Source organism: Crocodylus siamensis, chromosome 3 (assembly GCF_052110815.1).
Source record: "Crocodylus siamensis isolate JL-2025a chromosome 3, ASM5211081v1, whole genome shotgun sequence".
In the NCBI taxonomy this organism is placed as follows: Eukaryota; Metazoa; Chordata; order Crocodylia; family Crocodylidae; genus Crocodylus; species Crocodylus siamensis.
Window position 1 is genome coordinate 132520641 of NC_143397.1, and position 21942 is coordinate 132542582.

The 21942-nt window shown below is 44.4% G+C and overlaps 2 protein-coding genes across 5 annotated transcripts in view; one reads left to right on the forward strand and one right to left on the reverse strand.

Moving 5' to 3' along the window:
• Positions 1-4722, reverse strand: part of PAK1IP1 (PAK1 interacting protein 1) — an 18192-nt gene extending 13470 nt beyond the window's left edge. Inside the window, exon 1 of the mRNA XM_090039223.1 lies at positions 4571-4722. Coding sequence (XP_089895349.1) covers positions 4571-4633 — 63 coding nt within the window. The 5' untranslated portion in view covers positions 4634-4722. The remainder of the gene's footprint in view (positions 1-4570) is intronic.
• LOC149868828 (tRNA selenocysteine 1-associated protein 1-like) lies at positions 4278-17044 on the forward strand. Of its 4 annotated transcripts, none has more exons than XM_090039226.1 (10): positions 4278-4400; positions 5827-6009; positions 9500-9596; positions 10561-10634; positions 10738-10862; positions 11373-11504; positions 12450-12569; positions 15131-15323; positions 15870-15915; positions 16637-17044. In XM_090039226.1, exons 4-10 carry the CDS (start codon positions 10605-10607, stop codon positions 16768-16770), a joined length of 780 nt encoding a protein of 259 aa, XP_089895352.1. In that variant the 5' UTR covers positions 4278-4400; positions 5827-6009; positions 9500-9596; positions 10561-10604; the 3' UTR covers positions 16771-17044. The 4 variants fall into 4 exon arrangements, with proteins under 4 accessions (XP_089895352.1, XP_089895351.1, XP_089895350.1 ...); XM_090039225.1 differs by lacking the exon at positions 4278-4400 and adding an exon at positions 4662-4771; XM_090039224.1 differs by lacking the exon at positions 4278-4400 and adding an exon at positions 4766-4897.
• The last annotated feature ends 4898 nt before the right edge of the window (positions 17045-21942 follow it).

Here is a 21942-nt window from a genome sequence, read left to right on the forward strand (position 1 = left end):
CAGCACGGGACTGCATGCTTAGGGGCAACCAGCATGGGTTCATCAGTGGCAGGTCCTGTCAGACCACCCTGGTGGCCTTTTACGATCAGATCACCAGATCATTAGACGCAGGGGTAGCAGTGGATATAGTCTTCCTGGACTTCTGGAAGGCTTTTGACACTGTCTCTCACCCCGTTCTCATTAAGAAACTGGGGGGCTGTGGTGTAGACACCCACACAGTCAAATGGATCGCCAACTGGCTGGAGGGCCGCACCCAGAGGGTGGTAGTGGATGGGTCCTTCTCAACCTGGAAGGACGTGGGCAGTGGGGTTCCGCAGGGCTCGGTCCTCAGGCCCACACTGTTCAACATCTTCATCAGTGATTTGGATGAGGGGGTAAAAAGCACCCTGTTCAAATTTGCTGATGACACTAAGATGTGGGGGGACGCGGGTACACTGGAAGGATGCAACAGGCTACAATCAGATCTAGACAGGTTACAAGGGTGGGCGGACGAGAATAGGATGGGTTTCAACACAGACAAGTGCAAGGCGATGCACCTCGGGAGGAACAACTGGCACCATACTTACAGGTTAGGGAACTCCCCTCTTGTCATCACGGAGGCGGAAAAGGATCTTGGAGTCATCATTGACTCCAAGATGAACATGGGCCAGCAGTACTGGAGGCAGTTAGGAAGGCCAGCCGCACCTTGTCACGCATCCACAGATGCATCTCGAGCAGATCCAAAGAGGTGATCCTCCTCCTCTATGCGGCACTGGTCAGGCCGCAGTTGGAGTATTGCGTCCAGTTCTGGGCGCCACACTTCAAAAGGGATGTGGACAGCGTCGAGAGGGTCCACAGGAGGGCCACTCACATGATCAGGGGACAGCAGGGCAGGCCCTATGAGGAGAGGCTATGGGACCTGAACCTGTTCAGCCTCCACAAGAGAAGGCTGAGGGGGATCTCGTGGCCTGTTATAAACTAGTTGGGGGGGATCAGCAGGCATTGGGGGAGTCACTGTTCCCATGAGCACTGCCAGGAGTGACCAGTAATAATGGTCACAAGCTGGCAGAAGGTAGGTTTAGGTTAGATATCAGGAGGCGCTACTTCACGGTCAGGGCGGCTAGGGTCTGGAACCAACTTCCACGAGAAGTGGTGCTGGCTCCTACCCTGGGGGTGTTTAAGAGGAGGTTAGATGAACATCTTGCTGGGGTCATTTGACCCCAGTATTCTTTGCTGCCATGGCAGGGGGTCGGACTAGACGATCTGCTCAGGTCCCTTCCGACCCTACAAACTATGAAACTATGTGATTCACAACATAAACTCAGGAGATTTCAAATCAGAATCCATAGTGTGAAAACCATCCAGACCTGTTGTGCTCTGAGCTCTTTACAACAGAAGAACAGCTCTATTATCTTCCTGTGGTCAGGAAGTGAGTGAAAGCTAAGAGTGGGCATTTTTTGAGGGGTGACTTGAGTCTAACAAGGTTGTTAGTTCCCAGAATTTCTCATGCATGACGACAGAGATAGGTTGGTATTATCCTGAAAAGACCATATAGGGCCTTTGGAAAAGACAGTCAAATACGTACTGTTATGGAAACCCAAACTTAGTCTCATCTTTCCCACCAAGCCTTTTGGATAAGTCACAATATAAATCTACAATAATAAATCTGATCATGTATGGCCCCCACTTGCTGGAGAATCCAGACAATTCTCTGGGGACCTCGTATGACCCATGTTCACAGCTTGGGTCTCTCTGCCCCTCCACTGGTGGGTGGGAAAGAGAGATGTTTCATAGTTTCATAGTTTCATAGTAGCTAGAGTCGGAAGGGACCTAGGTAGATCATCTAGTCCGACCCCCTGCCTTAGCAGGAAAGAGCACCGGGGTCAGATGACCCCGGCAAGATGCTCATCTAACTTCCTTTTAAAAATCCCCAGGCTAGGAGCCTGCACCACTTCCCCTGGAAGCTGGTTCCAGGCCCTAGCCGCCCTGACTGTGAAGTAGCGCCTCCTAATATCTAATCTAAACTTACCCTCCGCCAGTTTGTGACCGTTATTCCTGGTCACTCCTGGCAGCGCACGGGGGAACAGGGACTCCCCCAATACTTGCTGATCCCCCCTGACCAGTTTGTAGCAGGCCACAAGGTCCCCCCTTAACCTTCTCTTGTGGAGGCTAAACAGGTTCAGGTCCCGTAGCCTATCCTCATAAGGCCTGCCCTGCTGACCCCTGATCATACGAGTGGCCCTCCTCTGAACTCTTTCCATATTGTCCACGTCCCTCTTGAAGTGTGGCGCCCAGAACTGGACGCAGTACTCCAGCTGCGGCCTGACCAGTGCCGCATAGAGGGGGAGGATGTAGGACTAACACATTTCTCTTACTTGGTTACAACTCCATTGCCCCACTTTTTGTACTTGAGAGAGATCTGAGTTGGTCTAATAAAAGACACTGGATTTACCCAAAGAACTCTGCTTGCCTATGGCCTTAGATCAACACAGCTACAACTTACACCCCTAAACACACTGGCATGCATTCCAGGAACAAGCTATAGTGTAAAGGGCTGTGTGACTCTTCTTGGCTAGAAACAGATGATCAGTTTATCCCAGGACAAAGCCTTCTACCCTGGAACCCTACAAGCTCCTTGTTCCACTTCAAGTACATGTGAAATACCTGAACGTAAGGTAGAAGGGAATAGAATCAAAGCTAATTCAGGGTAATTTTCATTAAAGCTGCCTGTGTAGTGTTCAATTTTTTTGGCCCCAGAGGCCAGAAGAGTGGCATGGGGCTGATCTGTGGGACAGATTGGAAACAAGTGCCCTGTACTGCCCTCTCCCACTAGGATTGTGTCCTGGGGCCCTGGCACTGTGTAATCCCACCTCCAAGTGCTGGGATTGGGTCCTGGGAACCTGGTGCTGCCCCTGCCTGGCCTTGTGCTCTGGGACTGGGATACAGTACACAAGGACCGCCCAGCTATAAAGCGAGGGAAGTAGCTACGGAGTTAATGCTTGGAAAGGTGTAAGTGCGCTAGAGCCAGACTCTGTGCAGCTGTCATTTGGGCGTGTAGCAGGGCCCATAGACCTACAGGGCCTGGGACTTCCCCTGGGTCTGAAGACTTGGCAGTAGGGGAGTGGTGATGCCACCAAATTTCCAGACCTGTGAAGAGCCCCATGGGCAGAATGACAGTGCTGCAGGCTAGATCTGGCCTGCAGGGTGGAGCTTGATAACTGGTATAAGCAGTTATCCTGGCCTGTTTAATCAAAACCTGGGACAAATGGCCCTGGATTAAACTGGTTGCGTGGGCTCAGATAAAACATAGTCTTATGCTTGCTTGGCAAGGGAAACACTGTGATCACTAAAGTGGTCTTCCTAGTCGCACCTGGGGAAGACTGCTCTCCTGGCACGGGTATAGTACTGTACCTGCCAAGGTAATGTATAGTAAACCTCCCACTTAGCTTTGGAGCAGGAAGGTCTTGGCCTTATACCCACTTTATGGAAAGGGGAGATTCATCCCTAGCTTCCTCCTGGGGCCTTATGGCTGAGGGCAAGCAAAACACAGGGGCATCCAAACCCCAAGCCTCCAAGCTCGGGCCTGCAAGTAGGATGCCACCAAAAGTTCTGGAAACATCTGAAGCCCAAGATGGGGGTAGAGGATGTTTGCCGGTAGCAGGGCTACTTGTGGTTCTGGACCGACTCACGGATTTGGAATTTGTTTTGGCCAATTTGGCTTGGAATACAGAAAATTTAAATAAAAAGCAAAACAATTCGGTTCTCTGGTTTTAGGCCTTTTGTCCCGATTTTAACCTGGATCAATCAGAACTGCCCGAGACGCCACATCTGCATCCTGATGAGGAGTGGGGGGCAGGAAGAGGCTGCAGTGAACATAGGCAGGTCACTGATCTCAGACAGCAGACTCTGGATCTGCAGCCCTGTAGGTCTATGGGCCCTGCTACACGCCCAAATGACAGCTGCACAGGGTCTGGCTCTAGCGCACTTACACCTTTCCAAGCATTAACTCCGTAGCTACTTCCCTCGCTTTATAGCCGGGCGGTCCTTTTGTGGCGCGCTAATTCCTTTGCGCACATGGCCGCTCGAAACGTGCTGCGCGGTCCCCCAGCGAACCGCATGAGAACCCTCTTGCACGTTGGCTGCGTGACTCCCCAGTGACCCAGTTGCACGGGCCGCCGCCCTAAACGCACGGCGCGATCCCCCAGTGACAGTGGTTTTGCACGTGGGCCGCCCCCTGTATTTCCGGCGCAAGGCACCAGTCAGCTGCGCAAAGTACGTAAGGCTGATCAGAGGCCTACACAAACTCCTCCTGCAGTGAAATCACTGAGCGGGCCGACAAAACGCGGGGGTGGGAGGGGCCAGCACTGCCTGGGCTTTAAATGGCCGCTCGGCAAGCACAGCGCCAGGCGCCTCCCAGCCAGGTAAGTGAGCAGGCAGGCTCCAGCGCTGTCGCGGGGCGGGGCGAGGCGAGAAAAGAAGAACGCGGGAGGGTTACGTCATAGCCAGTGGCCGTTGCTCACCCTCGAAATAGAACGTCAGCTCCCCTTGCCCCCCGCCCCACTTCCACTATGGAATCGCCCCCCCGCCTTACCTCTGCCGGCCGCACCGCGAAGCCGAACAGAACCTGCTCGTAGCAGCCGCTCACCAGCTCCATTGGCCTCGTGGGGTCCTTCCGCCCGCCCCGTCGCAGGGGCTGCCCGCCGCGCTGCCTGAGCCGGGGAGCTCCCCCCTTCCCCCGTCGCCTCGTACGAAGAACTGCTCCACCCCTTCCCCGACGGAGGAGGGAGGGGAGGTGCTTTTCTCGCTCGATTTGGGTGGGGTGACAGGCGTGGGCGGGACAGTCCGGGCGCGAGGTCCTGGGCGGGGGCGGAAGCAGAATCCTCACTGCTCTTCGACTGCGACGCGGCGGACGCAGGACGTTAGTGCTGGGAGCGGGCCGGGGGTGCGGGCCGGGGAGGGCAGCGGCGCGCGCTACTGCCCTGCTACCGCCCCTCGCGCGGGGGAAGGCGGTTGGGCCCCGGCCCGTGAGGAGGGGGGGAGGGGAATCCATCTCCCAAAAGGTCGATCGCCGTTGGGGGGGAGGGGTGGAATGCCCCCCCCCCCCGGGCAACCGCCACCCTTAGGATTCCAGCCGGCCCCGAGCGGTGCGGGGGGGGGGCCTGGTCCTGCCCTGGACTCGGTGCCGCGGTGCGGGCCCAGCTGCAGGCGTGCTCGCGGCCTAGCCGCGCGGGCGCCGCCAGCTTCCGGGCCTGAACCCGTGACTCGGCCCGCCCGCATGGCGCTGCTCGCCTGGGCCGCGTGCGAGGCCGGGCAGGCGCCTGAGGCGCTGTCGGCGGGTTTTCTGCGTGCGGCCGGGCCGCGTTTATTGCGCGGTTCGCCTCTGAAGTGTGTGCGTCATACACAGGCCTACACACGCGCCCCCGCCCCCATCCCCCTAACGGCGGCTGCCGCCCCCGCCCCTACAAAATGTGCACCACAGGCATCCCCTACGGGCGCACAGTGTGTGCCCATGCATGTGTGTAGCGGCAACCCAAGTTCCTGTTGCTGACTTGGCAAATTTGGCTGGTCTCCATTTATTGCGTGGTTCACCGATGAATTGTGCCACGATGGCTTTGTACATGTGACTGGCCCACATGTACTGCACAGTTCACCAGTGAATTCAAAACGTGTAGCGGGGTTCTGAGCTGTGCTCGGCTTTGCTGTGGCTGCACAAAGGCTTGAAGTTCTCGTCCTGGATCTTTCTGAAGATTGAAGTTTTAACCACCAAGTGGTAAATGGTTTCTGCAGCGATGAAGGGGGCTTTTATTAGGCAACATTCTAACTTTTGAAAATGCGTTTGAATTGTAGTGAACAGATCCAGTGACAAGAGTCAAGCTCAGAGGATAGAAGTACCTGAACTGCTGTAGTCTAGAAGCCTGTGATCACTTCAAACAAGACCTCACTGCACCCCTTTATTCTGATACTTGCAATTTTTCTGCAGTCAAACTCATTTTTATTGTGCAGCATCTTGCGTTGAATGCGCACATAGTGGTAAGTCCAAAAATGGATAGTAGTATGTAAATGAGAGAAGCCTTAAAGCAATGATTCTCAACCAGGGTGCTTTGATCCTTTCAAGGTGCTGTGTATTGCTGCGCTAATTCACAAGATAAACCAAGAGACTTCACACAGGAATCCATAATGTTAAAAACATTCTAACCTGCTGTGTCTTCCTAAATTCTTTGCAACAGATTGCTGTATTCTTCAATAATTGAAGAAAAGGAATGGAAAACTAAGCTGGCATTTTGGGTGGGAGGCCTGAATCTAAGAAGGGGTAATTTGATTTTGAAAAGATTGAGAACCTTTGCCTTAAAGTCAAAGAAATAAAATTTTATAATGAATTAAGTGGAAATCTTGACAGCTTCCCACTAAATGGCAAAATTGGTACCAGAATTAACCTTATAAAGCATAATTTTTTTTAAATCTATGCATTAGTTACTAATTCCCCTTAACTCTGAGTAATCGCAGGGATTTAAAAAATAAAAACAAAACCTACTTTTTTTTTTTTTTTTAAATCTAAAAATTAATTCCAAATGGACACTTCCACGATTAAAATGAAATGCCACTAATATATATATCCTGGCTTTCTTCATCCCAAATCCACTATATATGTATATGAGTGTGGATTTGGAGTTAAGAAAACCAGGATCTCCGGTAATTGGCAGAGTACTCTCATGGATCTCATTGTTAAAAATTAATTGCTTCTATGGGATAGTATATGGACTGATGTATTGCCCTGACTTCAAACTTGTAATGATTTTTTCAGGATCAACATCTACGTATGTGAATTTATTTGAGGAATCCCAATGAACTGCTAACCTTCTTCATAAACTTACTATTGTTTAAAGACTTGCCTGTTGTTATAAAAGTAACTTGAATGAGGGGAGGGCATGGAATGAAGGAGGGGTATGAATTTGGAATGAAGTAGATACTCCTGGAAAACTCTGAATGATCATATTCTGATGTAAAGATACTTTTGTCCTGTTTAACTTAGCCCACTTTTAGAGAAATATTAACGAATAATTCCATCTATAATGCTGTATAGAATTTTTTTTGTTTTTGGTGATTAATAGTTCCTTCCAAGACTGAGGCCACTGTTGTACTATGTATTTTGCTTTCTGAATCCACTTCAGAATAACATGTTACAATCTTTCTTATGTGGAACTATGCAAGGATTTAAATTTAATCAACTGGGTATTTATTACAGGAGGGAGAACATTGAACAAAAAAATCACTTGCAGTAGAGCAATAGGGAGCACTGTAGGGGGAAAATGGTATTTGCAATGACTTGCTCTTATCCTCCCAGTGTTTTACTAGTTGGATAACAGAAAATAAATTACCAAATGAATAACTCGTTTCTAATCTTCTTTTAGAAACTGAAACGAACAGGTGAGAGTTGAGTGAGGAAGGGTACAACTAGCTGTACAAAGTCAAGTACTTTTGTTTGCTGATGTAGTGCACAATAGAGAAACCAAAATTTCAGAAATTCTACATAGTGGTTTAAGTTGCATGTCACAAGGAGTGTGGAAATTGCATGCTTCAGTGACAGGAGGAGGAACATAAGAATATACATACTGACATATTGGGTCATGCCAGAGGTCTACCTAGCACAGTGTCTTGTCTCTGGCAGTGGTAAGTAGTAGTTGTTTCAGAGAGAATATCAGAAATCAGGCATGTGGGGGGGGGGGAAAGAGTTCTACCTTCCCAGTTAACATCAGAGAGATGTAGGGATGTCCAGAACCTGAGGTTATGTGCCTGACTGCTAATGTTTCATAGTCCCTGATGGACAAAGCCTTTTGAAACGTTTCTTGTCCATCCTTTAATTCTGTTTTATGCCATTGGCTTCTAGAATGTCTGATGGGAAAGAGTTCAACATGTTTAATTATGTATTGTACAAAAGTAATGTTTCTTGCTTTTAAATGTGCCTCCTGACAATTTCATTGGGTAGCCTAGTTCTTGTATTCTGAGACACGGCAAATAATTGTTCCCTGTTCACTTTCATTTCCATACCACTCGGAATGAGCAAGATCTATAAAATCCTAAGTTTCTCTTCCAGCCTGAAGAATTGCACCCATTTTAGATTCTTCTCTGATAAAATCCATTTCATACCCCTCATCTTTGTAATATTTTTAACATTACTATATTGTTTTTGAGCAGATCTCCACATGGTATTCAGGATGTGGACACACTGTAGACTTTAATAGCATGATCAGAGTTTCTTGTTGTGTTTTTGTGTTTTTTTTAATATTGGTACAATATGCAAAATTCAAACAGGCAAATATATTTTTAAATAATTAGGGAAGGGATTCAAACAAAAAGAAGGACCCTCAGTGACTCAAAGATGCTTCCTGAACGATAATGGCTCATTTGGGAGGTAATGGCACTCCCCCATGTGCTTGATCTACCACTTTGCCTACTCAGTTTTATGATAACTCTCTAATTCAGTGGTCTCCGAAGTGGGGTGTGCAAGACAATCCATTGGGGTGCAGGAAGAAAATATTAGAACTTATAGAAATAGAAATATACTTATATTGGGGATGCATGCTCAGTTTTTACTGATAAGGGTGTGCGAATATAAATGTATGTATATTGAGGGTGCATGCTCAGATTTTTTTTTTTTTTTTAACTGATAGGGTTACGCAATCAAAAAAGTTTAGAGACCGCTGCTCTAAATCATCACATTCAACTTTGTATTTGACTAGCTGTAACTTTTCTACCATCTGGATACTTTGCCATCTTGGGATCTACTCCTTTTTCAAGCTTACTTGTGAATGTTGAACAGCATAGATCCTGTGGTTTCCCACAAGGAAGAAGTAGCTAGAGGTGTAGAAGGGCAGGAACTTCTCTGCTTTAGTTTCTTTTGCCCTATTGAGCATTTCTACTCAATTTACCCCTTAACACTTTATTTTATTGATGGGTTACGTATACCAGCAGCTAAAGCAGCTTTTAATTTTGCCCCCAAAAAGAACTGGAAATATCCAAAACATATCTAGTTCTGTACTGGCTTCACTGCAGGGAAAAAATATTATTTCTTAAATGTTAAATGAAGGATCTTGCCCTTCTCACCTCAGGAAGAGAAATTGCAATTGGATGCGAGATGAGGAGGTGCTGTGTAAAGCAATAAGGCAGTTGGAGACTATAGACAAATTTCCCAACACCCCAAATAGGATGAAGAAAGAAACAAAGATAACTAGTGTTCTTGGTAAATAAAAAGTGTGGCTATTTTACATCATGTTCATGTCAGTGTCATAATATGATCTGCAAGGGTTCAGTAACTGCACAACCATAAGCATATTGAGGTGAGACTTCTGCAAAGATGAGTCTGAACATGGAATCTTTCTAAATTTTCCCCGAGTTAAATCTCTTGAATCGGATCCAAGGCAATGGAACAAGTTCACAGCTGTGTAGCAACAAGTATTTTAGTTCAAGATTAGTTTATTTTCATAGAAACTTCTTCCCCTTCTCTTTTTCTTACTTTAAATAGAGGATCAGAACCAGTTGTGAGACAGCACACCAGCTTACCTTTTGTCGAGACAACTTCACCTTTTGTGAAGACAACTTTTTGAACCCTGGCGAACCAGGTAAGATCATTTGGTGAGAACAAGTCCAGGTTCACAGGTTCTCGGTGCTGAAGAGGGATACAGAGCCATCCCAGAATCCCTGGCAAATGTAAAACTAAAATAGTTTGTCTGAATGGGTTTCTCTGAGTGCTTCAGGTAATCTGCTAACTGATTGCTCACCTCTGCTCTGGAAACCTGATCTTGATAACTGAAACAGGTTGAGGGACGTGGCACAAAGCTTTTTCATCCCTATTACTTGTGAGTTCTTCTGGAAGGGCTTGATTGTAATGCTCCACAAATGAGATGCACTGGAGGCAGATTATTAATGCCTACTGAAGTGGAATTTATTGAGAAATACCAGCTGTACTTGAGCCCCAAAGACAAGAACCCTCATTCTTATTGAGGTGAGGGATGTGACCTTTAATTTGGCTGTTGTCTCCCTCCTCTTCCTAGTTGTCATCCCACCTCCTCCTCTTCCTTCTCTTTGAGTGAGGCAGTCCTTCCTGTTTCTTCCTGACCTGTGCATCTGGGTCTGAGTTCCCTTTGGCTCCAAGCTAGTGTCTGTTCCTGGTCTGCTTTCCCCTTGCATTCTATCTATTACTTCCTCTCTCACACGCACACACTCTTGGTTCCTGGCTTGGGAGAGTGCCTGACAACTAATAGTGAGGAGAGGCACCTTACAGCGGAGGTGAAGAGTTCCAAGGTGAGGGAAGGCAGGGCCAATTGAGGCTCACTCTAGATGAAAGTGATGATTTGGATCAATCTCCTTCACCAGAAAAATTCTTCTACAGAGTCTCCTAGCAAGTCCCAAAGATTACTTAGTTGCAATCCAGTCCTTAAAATGATCAGCAGGACTGGCTAGCACCTAAGGGCTAACTGCAACTTTTTTTAATTCCAAGAAGAAGCTGTCAATCCTTTAGCCAGCTTGACAAGTCAGGGGAATATGGCTGTTCATACAATCCTTTGGCTCTGTTATTTTTGCCAGGCGTTTTCAGAGGCTGCTTTCCCTCATGGGAGGCGGAGGGAGAAATGGGACCCCAGGCTTCTTTCAAGGGCAAGGTGAATATGGGGAAATCACCTGTGGTGATGGGGAGTGGGAGGGAGGAATTTAAATGAGACTAACTACTATGAAGCTGCTTTTTTTTTTTCCCCCCCCCAACAGGACCTTATGGGAAAACACAAGAGCGAGTGTCTACCGGCCTATAGTTGGTGGAGAGGACCCCAGAAGAAGCGGAAGAAAAAGAAATCTAAGTCTGCTAGAGTTGAATATGTCAGTAGTCCTGGCAGGTAAAACATTGTGAAATAGGCAGAATTGGCTTTTGTCCATAACAACCAATCTAAATTAAAACTAGTGATTGGAGTACTTTGTGATCCTTAATGGAGGATGTGAGTGCCAAATATTTATTCTGGATATTATGTAAGAGTAATAACTCTTTGCAACAAGACTTCATTACAATTTTCTTCTATTTTTGCTGAGAAGCAGGTAACAACATGTGTTCTGTGGAAACTAACTGGGTTGGATAGCTATTTATATGGCACTTTGAAGTACAAATGGTTTATGGATCTATTTGTTACTGGGGTTTTTATGACTTGCCTTATTTCCTGGTACTGACATGTATAGCAAAACTTAAAATTAAAGTTGAAGAGACTTGATGCATTGTTTTTAAGATTATTTCAGTGTACTACACTGAGTGTCATGTAATGTGTCATGCTAGAGAAAATGGTTATTGTCTAATGTTGTTTTGATTTTTCTGTTGCTAATGAAGTCTGCAAAAATTTAATTGTTTTTCTTTTTAGACCAGATTATTCAATATTTGTAGGAGAGCTAACTCCTGAAGTGGATGACTTCCAGCTGTATGACTATTTTCTGAAGAGGTACCCTTCATGCATTGACTGCAAAATAGCCACAGATCTGTTGGGATACTCCAGGTAATATCTATACAGAATCAGAATGCTGATAGAAGTGATGTTGACTGTTTTAAAAGCTCTAAAACTTTTATATATGTCATTTCTGCATTTGTTTTTTCAATAGTTGGTAGAAGGCAGACAAATTAGAATCCTAATATAAAGATCTTCTAGCATTACTTTCTATTGCTATTTCAATTCTGTCTGGATTTGACATTTGTATACGGGTAGATTCTGACTCTACTATAGGCATATTTTTAAAAAAGGGAGGATGGCTCTGCATTGTAGTTGGTACTCTTCTGTTCAATGCATGGCAGCTGCCCTATTGTATAGTAAGCTCTAGTGCTGATGACCAAGTATTACCCACATTTTACAACAGAAGATGAACATGAGACCTCAAAAATGAGGAGGAGATTGAGATCCACAAACTTCAACTAGGAGCAGATATGATCTAAAGGAAGTTCTGACTTGACTTGACTTGTCACCCAGTGACCTTAGTCTTATGCCCCCATTCCCCTGTTCAGCCCATATACTTCATTTGACAAGAAATACAAGCTACTGAGAGAGTGAACTTGTCTCTTCCCTCTTTTTAAATACTGTAAATTGAAGTCCTGGTTCACACTAGTTAAGAACATAGCAAATCTTTTGCCATGCATATACATGGAATTTGACTAGATAAAGAATGAATCGGAGCAATTCATTCTTTAGTTGAAAACCAGCATAAACTTTCGTTTAATCCATCTGTAATCATAGTCACTTCTGATAGAAGTCTGTTCTGACAAAGTGTGTACAGACAGTATGTATAATACATGTCAAAACACAAGGGTGGTGGACAAATACGTAACCTAAAACTAGAATGACTACAGTCTTTAAATAAGAGCATTTGTCCTGCAAGGAAAATGTTCAGCTAATCAGCTGTAGTATATTGTGGCTGATGAATTACTAAAATCTTTGTTTTGGAATTTGCAGAGGATATGCCTTTGTCAGGTTTGGTGAACAAGGTGATCAGATGAGAGCTCTGCAAGACTGCCAAAATGCAGCAGGTCTAGGGGGAAAACGAATCCGACTGAGTATAGGAATTTCTAAAAGGTAATGAATTGATCTTGTATTCGTACAGGAATGAAAGATGCCATTAGATATTCATAGCTCTACTTTATCAGTGCCTATTACTGCAAAGATTGTCTTTTCACCTTTCATGACAGTATGACACTGGGTCTAGTTCGGTTTTTGGTTTGTTGTTTTTGTGTGGTGTATGATACCACTCATTCTTAATCTGCATTTTGGTAATTCTGAGCCTTAGTGAGGGTGTGGAGTCAAATTTTTCATAAGTATTTAGGTAAGTGTATATCTGATGTCAGTAAGATTGTTCAGATTAGTACATCTTTTTTCATTGGGGTTGCTCATAGTAGCAAAAAAGAGAAGTGTTTTCTGATGAAATTTAGCACATTTTATTTTTACAGCAGTGTGAAATGGAGGAAAAATCAGAAAAAACATAATGGTGTAAAAGGTAAAAACAAACCAATATACTGAGTACAAAAAAAATTTCTAGCTTCTGGCACAGTCCCCTTTTAATCTGGAGTTTTGGAGGCAGAAATGGGACCCTCCAAAGAAGTTTGGTACTCACTTTTTTTTTTTTTTATGTTAAAAGTTTGAATTGAAGGAACAACTAATAAAACACTTTTGAAGCAGCCGTCGTGTTCTATGAGCAAGTGGGTGTAGGATTCTTTGAATATCAAGTTACTATGCTGTGAAGTCAACTACAGGGGTGGGGGGAGACATGATCTTTATTTCTTTTGTTTATCCTAAGATTTTTTTATTTTATTTTTTTTTTTTGCTTTCCATTCCTGTTTTAATATTAGTATGGAATACACTTAAACAATCCCTTTCATCAGACCTTAGAAATACTACTGCTTCCCCTTTCTGTGGGGAGAGGGTGCGGGGTAGAAAGATCTAAACTAGTCTGGCAAGAGTTAGGTTTTTGTTTTTTGTTTTTTTTTTTTTAACTTTGGCTTATGAACACAAATGTTCATGCAGGTTTTAAAGCTTTTGTGTATTTTCTCCTACACCCCAAACAGGATCATTCAGAGTGGTCATTTCCAGTCTGCTCTGGACATGTCTGTGCCCATTCTGCCCACCTGCCCCTTTTATTTGGTAAAATTGACTCTTTTTGTCTTGTATAAAATATGAGCAATAATAACTTGGCTTCTGTTTCTTTTCACTTATTGTAAAAATCTTAAAGCAATAATGTGATTTTTGTATTTGTGTTGATCCTTAGAAATATGAATTGCTATCTCGTTTCAGTGATGGTGTTGTTGACTTCAGGGTCTTAAATTTTGGAGGATCTCACTCTCTCTCAGATGCATCTGTCTTGTGAACGATTTCAAATGTTGGCTTGACCTAGAAACTTCTGCTTTTTACTTTGGGAAACCACTTGCGCTTGCTAGATTTAGGGCCTGATTTTGGCAATAAGCTTGTCTTTACCTATGCAGAGACCCATAAAGGCAAACTGGATCCCGCAAGTGTGAGTGGGATACATAACCTTTTGCAGTTGGCTGTGGAATTCGGGCCTAAATATAGTTACCTGTTTTATCTCCTCTCCACCCCCAGCAATTATGCACTCAAGTCCACTGGCTTTTTAGAGCAGTGGTTCTCAATCAGGGTGCTGGGGCACTCTTGGGTACACTTGAGATCCTTTCTGAAGGGTGCCACAGGAAGTATGAGGAGATAACAGATAAAGGCAGGCTTGTGACATCTTCCACCGTGCCCCCCCCAACACACGCACGCACACAGACACCCTCCTCCCAGTCTGGCTCCTCTATACTGTAATAAATTAGTTTGTGAAATAGTTAATGGAGGGGTGTGTTGAGTCTAAAAGGTTGAGGGGGAAAAATTGGTCTAGTGTATATTAATACAGTGTCCAATTAACTAAAAATTATTGCCTCACATCTTACTCGAAAGATCATGTGCACTTTTTCTGCCATTTTTAAAGGGCTGAGGCTGAAGCTGCTTCAAAAGAAATCTTTCCATTCTCATAATGCTTGCTACGAGTTGAGTATAATGTCACAAGGAGTATGGAGTCCAGCTGCTGGACTCCTAACCAGTCTTGTCTGTACAGTTTGTTTTTTGTTTTTTTAAGTGGAAGGGAACTTTTAGTTTTGTGGTTCTGTGGTACAGAGAAATTGGAATTTCCCTCTCTTAAAAATTGTGGGCAGTGTCATCTACTCCTTAAAACTATGGGGGATGTGTATTTACTACTGGAATAAGAATATTTAGCAATTAGCCAAGTGAAATAAAGGACTAATTGAGAGAGTGGGTGAAGCAGCTGTGCTTGCATATTCAGTAAGTACTAATCAGCCAGTCTTTAGCAGAGCACAAAAAGATTTGGCTGCAAAAGCTGTACTTATTTTGACCCTAAAATTTGCTTTGTTGGAAATAAGTGCTATGGGTTTGGATTTAATCCAGGAAAGTTATTGGTATTGGCAGAGGTGAGAGCATTTGCTTGTGTATAAATACGAAGTACTGTGCTGTCTTGTCTTGTGCTCAGTTTTTTTCAATGAAATGTTCGTCTTCAAAACTTGATATGCAGAAACGAACTGCCTAAAATCAGTTTTGCAGCCAGCTTGTCTCAATTTTCTCTCTTAATGTTTTAGACTGAAAGCAGAATTCCAGCGGTACCAGTCTTATAACTACAACGATTATTACCAGGACTATCAAAACTACTACTCGCAATGGGGTTATGATCCTTACCCTGACTACAACTATAGCTATTCCTCCTATGACAACATGCATCATGTTGCAGACACTGCTATGAGTGACCAAGTTATGACTCCAGCTCAATTTGAGGTATTGATATTTACTGAACTTGCATCTCGAAGAGAACTTACCAAAATGAAGGAGTTAGTTATTATGTAGTTTAAACCAAGCAGACTTGGACCCAGTTTTCTCTCTGAAGTCTTAAAGTTGAAGTCATGCTTAAAGTTGGACCTAGATTTTGAGTCTGCTACTCTTTCTCAAGTACTGTAAGCCTCCTGGGGTTTTTTAAATGTTTACCATGTGTGTTGCATCTTGGTTCTGATAGCTATATATGCGTATATTTTTATCTTCATCATTCAGTTCCATAATACCCCTACTTTAATTGCTTTTATTTTGTCTTATTAATCAGATGACTTCTTCTGAAATGTCTGGTTTTTTTTAAGAAGGTAATAGATTTAGATGTTGAGACAAGAACTCTTTAAAATACTGATGTCCTCCTTTCAGTCTTGTTCATGAACACATTGAGTCCTTTTTTTTTTTTAAATATATATGAAATTTCTCTGAAGAGCATAGTTTCTCTCTAGAAGTGGAAAAGCTTTGTCTCTAACCTGAATATGCTTTTGTTTGTTGTATTAGGAGCCTGCAGCAGTGGCTGAAATCAATGATGATCTGATAACCGAAGGTAATGCTAATGCTGTTCTACTTATCAACTGAATTTGGTTCTAATGTCCTTTGGCATCTTCAAGTTCTTAAACCAGAGTAGTGCTAGTTCACTATGAAGAAAGTTTAGGACATTGGCACAATGTAAGAACTCAAAGTAGGAGACCTTGTTTACACAGGTTTTTGATGCTGCCTGACTTGTTTAAATCTGAGGCAACATTTTCTAACCATTTATAAATGAATAGATCAAGAGACTTTTTATAAAATTAAGAGCCCCCCCCCCCAATGAATTCACAAAGTGAAGATCACTTTGCTAGTAGGGTTATACAAGTTTATTTTTTGAGTTTATGCACAAAGTACTCTGCCCTGAAGTGTCCCTTGGGACCACTTCTGCTGATTTGGCCTACAGCTGCCTTTTGTGCAGCCGTGTGTCTTTCTGCCAATTGGTGGGGTGGGGTATCCCTCAACCAATCAGCAACAAGGGGGTGGGGACAGGAGGCTTACCATGAAAAAACTAATAAAAAGGTTGGGTGCCAAAAATAGTCCACTATATTTTAACTTCCCCTCCAGGTGCTTAAGTAGATTCCTAGTTATGTTTTAGGTATTTGGCAAACAAACTGGTTCAAACGTTTCAGTGTTTCATGACTATGACTAGATGTGTGATGCATTAAGTTGTTTTCTTTTTGTTTGTTTTTTAAATTGGAGCCAACATGTATGACCACTTACCAGGCTAACTTTTGCAGATCCACAGCTTTTCCTGGATGTTGATGAAATGAACAAACAATTTATGGAAAGAAGTGAAGAACTGTACGATGCACTCATGAATTGTCACTGGCAACCTCTGGATGTCACCTGTGAAATCCCTTTTGCTTTCTAAGTGTCTTTATATAGCATGATCGTTATGACCGAGGTGCTAAAACTACATTTCTTCTATGTTTTACTTTAGACCATAAGTTTTTAAAGCACAATGATAGGTTGTATTTTCTGTTTGTTTTGTTTTTTGCTATGCTTTGGACAGCCTTTGTAACTTTTGTTCACCGCCATACTCTATGAAGCATCTTGAAATCATGTAAATATTCTAGAAATGTAAAGAGTTAATTAGGGTCTAAAGGATAGACTTGCTTGTGTAAATAAAATCTTGTTTCTGCAAACCTGCCAGTACAATTGCACTCATTCACTTGTGTGGAGTACCTGCTGTCTTCTGGCTTTACAAAATCCAAATGGTAGTTTTAATTCCATAATAATCTGCCTTCCGTTCTGGGGTAGCTTCTTCTATTGAATGACTGGAGCTTGTGGATGCTAGGTTTCATGTCAAGGAAATAAATGTGAATATACTGTGCAAACTCTGTTTCCATTGGTAACAAATGCCTTTTGACGTGGAGGTTGTACCTTTCTGTCTCTGGAGCTCTCAGTTGAACATGGAGCACTTGTTCTTGTGATTTGTCTTGCAAACTGCTGATGGTGACTTTCTGAAAGAGCAGTTGTATAGAAGCTTGCTGCACTACATTTAAAACAAAGTAGCTTTACACTTGGGGTACATAGAACAACTAATTGGAGCTTGGCAGTTGAAATCTATTTAATGTATTATCCTTCAAAGTCCTTGAAACCTTATCTTTGTGGCAGGAGGGTGGTTTTCCCCCCTCCCGCCAGCTTCTCTGTCATTTATCCTGGTTGCTGGATACTACAATATTCATTGATCCAGACTTTAAGAAAAAGGAAAAAAACTAGTTCCTGCATCTGATTTACTGAGTCAGTTCTTGAAAGGGTTTAAAGATCAGTGTGGCTTTTGATTTTATTCATGTCAATCAAAGCTCTAAAACTTTTACTTCTCTAACTGGGGACAGCTGTTATGGTAACTTAATGTAGGTTTTGGGATTTATATTTTGTGGACCTTGCAATAGCAAGCAAACAAGCTGATTGCATAATCCTAGAAGGGGTTCACATTTCCCTCCCGCTATTTTTAAGCAGCAGGAGTCTACAGCATTCACTCTCAGAACTGCTTCAAAATGGATAAGATCAATTAACAGTACAAGCTGCAAGTAAGGATTTGCCACAGGAACCCAATACTTGTGTCCTAGACTTGCCTTATTTCCACCTTCCCCTTTTCCCCCCCCCCCCCCCCCCCCCCCCAGTCTGCTCCCCTACTGCTTATTGCTTTTCTGGTTATTGACAAGAAACTTCCTTTTATTTCTGTCTTTTTGCTTTGTGCCTCCCTGCTTGAGGATGTTGTTCCAGCCCTATCACTGATGCATGATAGAAAGGGATTGGAGAGCTGCTTTCAAATGACCCCAGGGGTATGTCCATTGTTTCTGTGGAGTGTACCAGCTGTGACTGCATAAATTTGCATCTGTTCCAATGCTGATCCCAAACCTATCTGTCTTGAGCTGTGGTTAATGCCTTACAGACTCCACATCTCTTAAGTGGGCCTTTTTTTTTTTTTTTTTGTGTGGTGTTTTTTTTTTTTTTAACAATCCTGCACCAACTGTCTACTTGGTTTCACTTTTTACCCATTGGAAGTCTATTTTAGCTTGTCAAGGGTATTTTAGTAAAATTATATTAGAATAATTAACTTTTGTTTTGTACTATCAGGTGCTACCTGTACCCATCAACTGTTGGTGGCTTCTCTCCTTGTTACGCATTTCATCTTTCAATTTCAGATTTTTTTGCCCAAAGAAAATAGCAGTTATACTATATTTTTAAACAAACATTTCCTACAGTGGGAAAGGGAACTGGATGAAAAGAGTAAATGGGTACTTGAGCTTTTTTCTCTAAGGGTAGCTAAGATCTTAGCTGGAAGAAAATTTGCGTGTCTTCTTGCACTTCTTGATGTACATGGACAAAAATCCTGGGTTAGATCTTCAGCTGGTATAAATCTACCTCATTCCATTGTCTTCAGTCTTTGACCCTTGTTTGTCACCTTAAGGAATAACTTCCTGTGCAGACATTCTGGAATAAGTAGTGTGTAAGAGCAATAGCTATTGTAGAATAACTCCCGGTATGGACACTTAGTCTGATATGGGAGTACTTTTTCCCAACTTACTCTAAATTTGGAAAAAGGCACTCACTTCAGAATAAGGCTGCACATACCAAGAGCTAATCCACTTTTTTTTTTTTTTTTTTTTTTTTCCCTTCCCTCACCACTACCTCCTCCCTTGCTGCTGTGTATCCTTAACACCCAGACAGAATCTCTCCCTGTGCCTGACCTGTGGAGTTTATGCATCCAAGCTTGAAACATTACTTTTCTTTACTCGGAAACAGTGAAGCGCTATGCTGCTCCGTAATAGGGCTGTGCAACACTTTGGGTAGTGATTTAGATTCGGCGCAACTTTTTTTTTTCTCTTTTCAGTGCCCAAATCTCTGAATCCAAATTTTGAATCGGGACCAATTAAAAGGTCCAAATCAATTCAAAGCTCTCCCCACTACCCCAAGCTGCATGCGGAACTCTGTCTGCAACAAACCCCTAACCCCTGCCCACCCAAGCTTCCAGCCCTCTAAACAACCTACCCTGGACTCACTGGCTCCTGCAGTGGCTTCACCACTAATGGGGGCTTGTGGAAGAGCCCCACACAGTGAGGGGGGGCAGCAGGGATTGCCCCCTGACAGGAAAGCAGGGTGAGTTGATTGGTTGGTTGTCTTTTAAAGGGCCAGGAACTGTGGCAGGCAGGGCAGCTGTGGAGGGACTAGGAGAGTGGCCAGCGGTGGGAGTGGGGGCTCACAACAGAGGGCTCCCCTCCCCGCAAATGGAGCATGGGCCAGTAGAGATTGACCCCTGCCTGGCAGCACCTGGTGGGTGCCAGGCTTTTTTTTTCCCCAAAGAGCCAGGGGCTGGGTGGGGCAGCCACTGAGAGCGGGTGGAGAATGGGGCCTGTGTGATTCAGAGATTTGGCTGATTTGGCACCAGCCAAATTGATTCAGGACAGTGATTCAGATCACCAAATGGAATTGCTGCCCCCTGAATCTGCCAAATCTGAAGCGAATACTAGCCTTCTTGGTATACTAAAGGGAGGTTTTAGGAAAAACTTCTAGTTTTCTTGCAAAAAAAAAAAAAAAAAAAAAAAGCTGGAGGGAGAACTTTCAACTATAGTTTCTGCTTGAACTCAGTCTTTCATTTAAAAAAACAAAACCCACCAGCCTCTGATCTGAGCAATCAAATCACCACTATCCTTGGTGCTGCTTTCCCCTGGAATTGTCCCTGAGGCCCCTTACCATCCACAAACAAGTTGGGGATGGGGAAAACAAAAGGAGTGAGAGAAATCTGCTAAGGCCTCTCTGCATGTGTAACCTAAGGTTAGTGCATGCCAGTCGGGGGGGGGAGGAGTGCACTGGTACACCTGTACCAGTAATGTGTTTTTGCTCTTTTAATTTTTTGGCTTCAGTCTTAACTTGAATACTAGAGCTTTAGGCTACTATCTATCAAAAGAGCTTCTAGCTGCTTTTTCTCTGGACAAAACTGTGTGTTGTGATGATGCACCGTATCATCTACACCTCCCCTTTTCAGAATCCTAGGTCCACCCATTGCTGTTGCCCAATGCAGAAATCAGGCCCAGGAAAGAGCTTTTCAGGTTGTCTTTAAAGTGTGTGTGTGTGTAAGTAAGACTACCATCACCCCTGGTTTAAAATTTTATACATATATATAATGACTACTCTCTACCCTGACACAACGCAGACCTAACACCTGAACCTGCTGCAGGCCAGGGGAGTTTCTCAGCATGAGAGAAACAAAAGCTCTCTTTATAAAGGGTATAAACATATATAGAGCCTTTTGTTTCCCTCATGCTGAAGAACTCCACTGTCTTGCAGCAGGTTGCAGGTGTGAGGTTCATGTTATGTCAGGGTTGAGGGCAAGTCTTTTGAAGGGTTTGAATTACAGGGGAGCTGGGGGTGGAGGGAGGTCGAGTCCCCTCTTAAGAGCTGAGAGCCCTCCTGTAAGATTTGAAAATCATAACTGGGAGGGGGTGTCAAAATTTTACAGATTCACAGAAGTTTAGGCTGGAAGGGATCTTATGAGATCATTGGGTCCAGCACTCCTGCTCCGGGCAGGAAAGACTGCTGAGGTCAAATAACCCCAGCAAGGTGTGCATCTGGTGTTCTTTTGAAGATCTCCAGGGTAGATTTTAGGGGATTTTATTAGGCATTGTGATGGGCAACCCAACTTTTTGTTGCAGACTGTCCCCCCAGAGTCAAAGTGTAATTCAAACCCTGGTCTTTCATAGGGGTTGGTCTGTCAAGGGCTGATCCTGCTTCAGGCAGGGAGTTGACTAGACCTCTGGAGGCTGCTTCCAGCCCCACTTCTCTATGACTCTGTGAGGCTCCTCTGAGGCAGTGTTGCTAGGTCTGAAATATTAAATTACTGAAATTACTATATTTTCTGCAAAACGATTGGACACTGAAAAAACCGTATGCAAATAATTATGTGAATCAGCCTCATTTACTTTCTATTGCTCCCTGTAACCCTCTAGTGAGTGAGAACTGCGGCATCCACGTTGAAGCATCTCTTCAATTCAAGCCAAGCTTTTAGGAGAAAGTGCTGATAGCAAATCCGGAATTTGGTTAAGACCGTCTTGTGAGTGACTTGGGGGTTTTTTGGCATGTGCTGCACTAATGAGCTGCCCGGAGAATGATCGCCCATTTTGACTGCTTTTAGTATTATCCATCTACTAGGGGTATATTGTGCAAGGGTTGAACTTGCGCCAGAAAGGCGATCATTACGGTAATTAAGCCCAGTGAATCACGGAGTTGGGGGCTTGAGGGCGGGGCTACGCCACAGCCTTGATCTGGCGCTGCCACCTTCCTTCCTTCCCTCCCTCCCTCTTTCCGCTCTGCTCTGTTCTGCCGCCCCCCCCACTCGCGCAGGAACTACCCTTCCCAGGAGGCCTCGGGGCGGAGCGCGAGGGCTGCCGGGTAAGGCGCCCAGTGGGATGACGCAAGGGGTAGGGCGCGGGGTAGTGACGATCCGCTGCCCGGGCGGGCGCTCGCGTGGTTGGCTGCTGGGCCGGACGGGGGAGGGTGGGGGGGGGAAGGGTGTGCGGACTCGGCCGCGGCGCGGGCG

Excerpts from the sequence above, each read along its gene's own strand:
- LOC149868828 (XM_090039226.1), top strand. The coding sequence starts at position 10,605 with ATGGGACCCCAGGCTTCTTTCAAGGGCAAG. Across the intron at positions 10,863-11,372 it reads TATGTCAGTAGTCCTGGCAG|ACCAGATTATTCAATATTTG; the intron begins GTAAAACATTGT and ends TTTTCTTTTTAG. Across the intron at positions 15,916-16,636 it reads TGATGATCTGATAACCGAAG|ATCCACAGCTTTTCCTGGAT; the intron begins GTAATGCTAATG and ends TAACTTTTGCAG.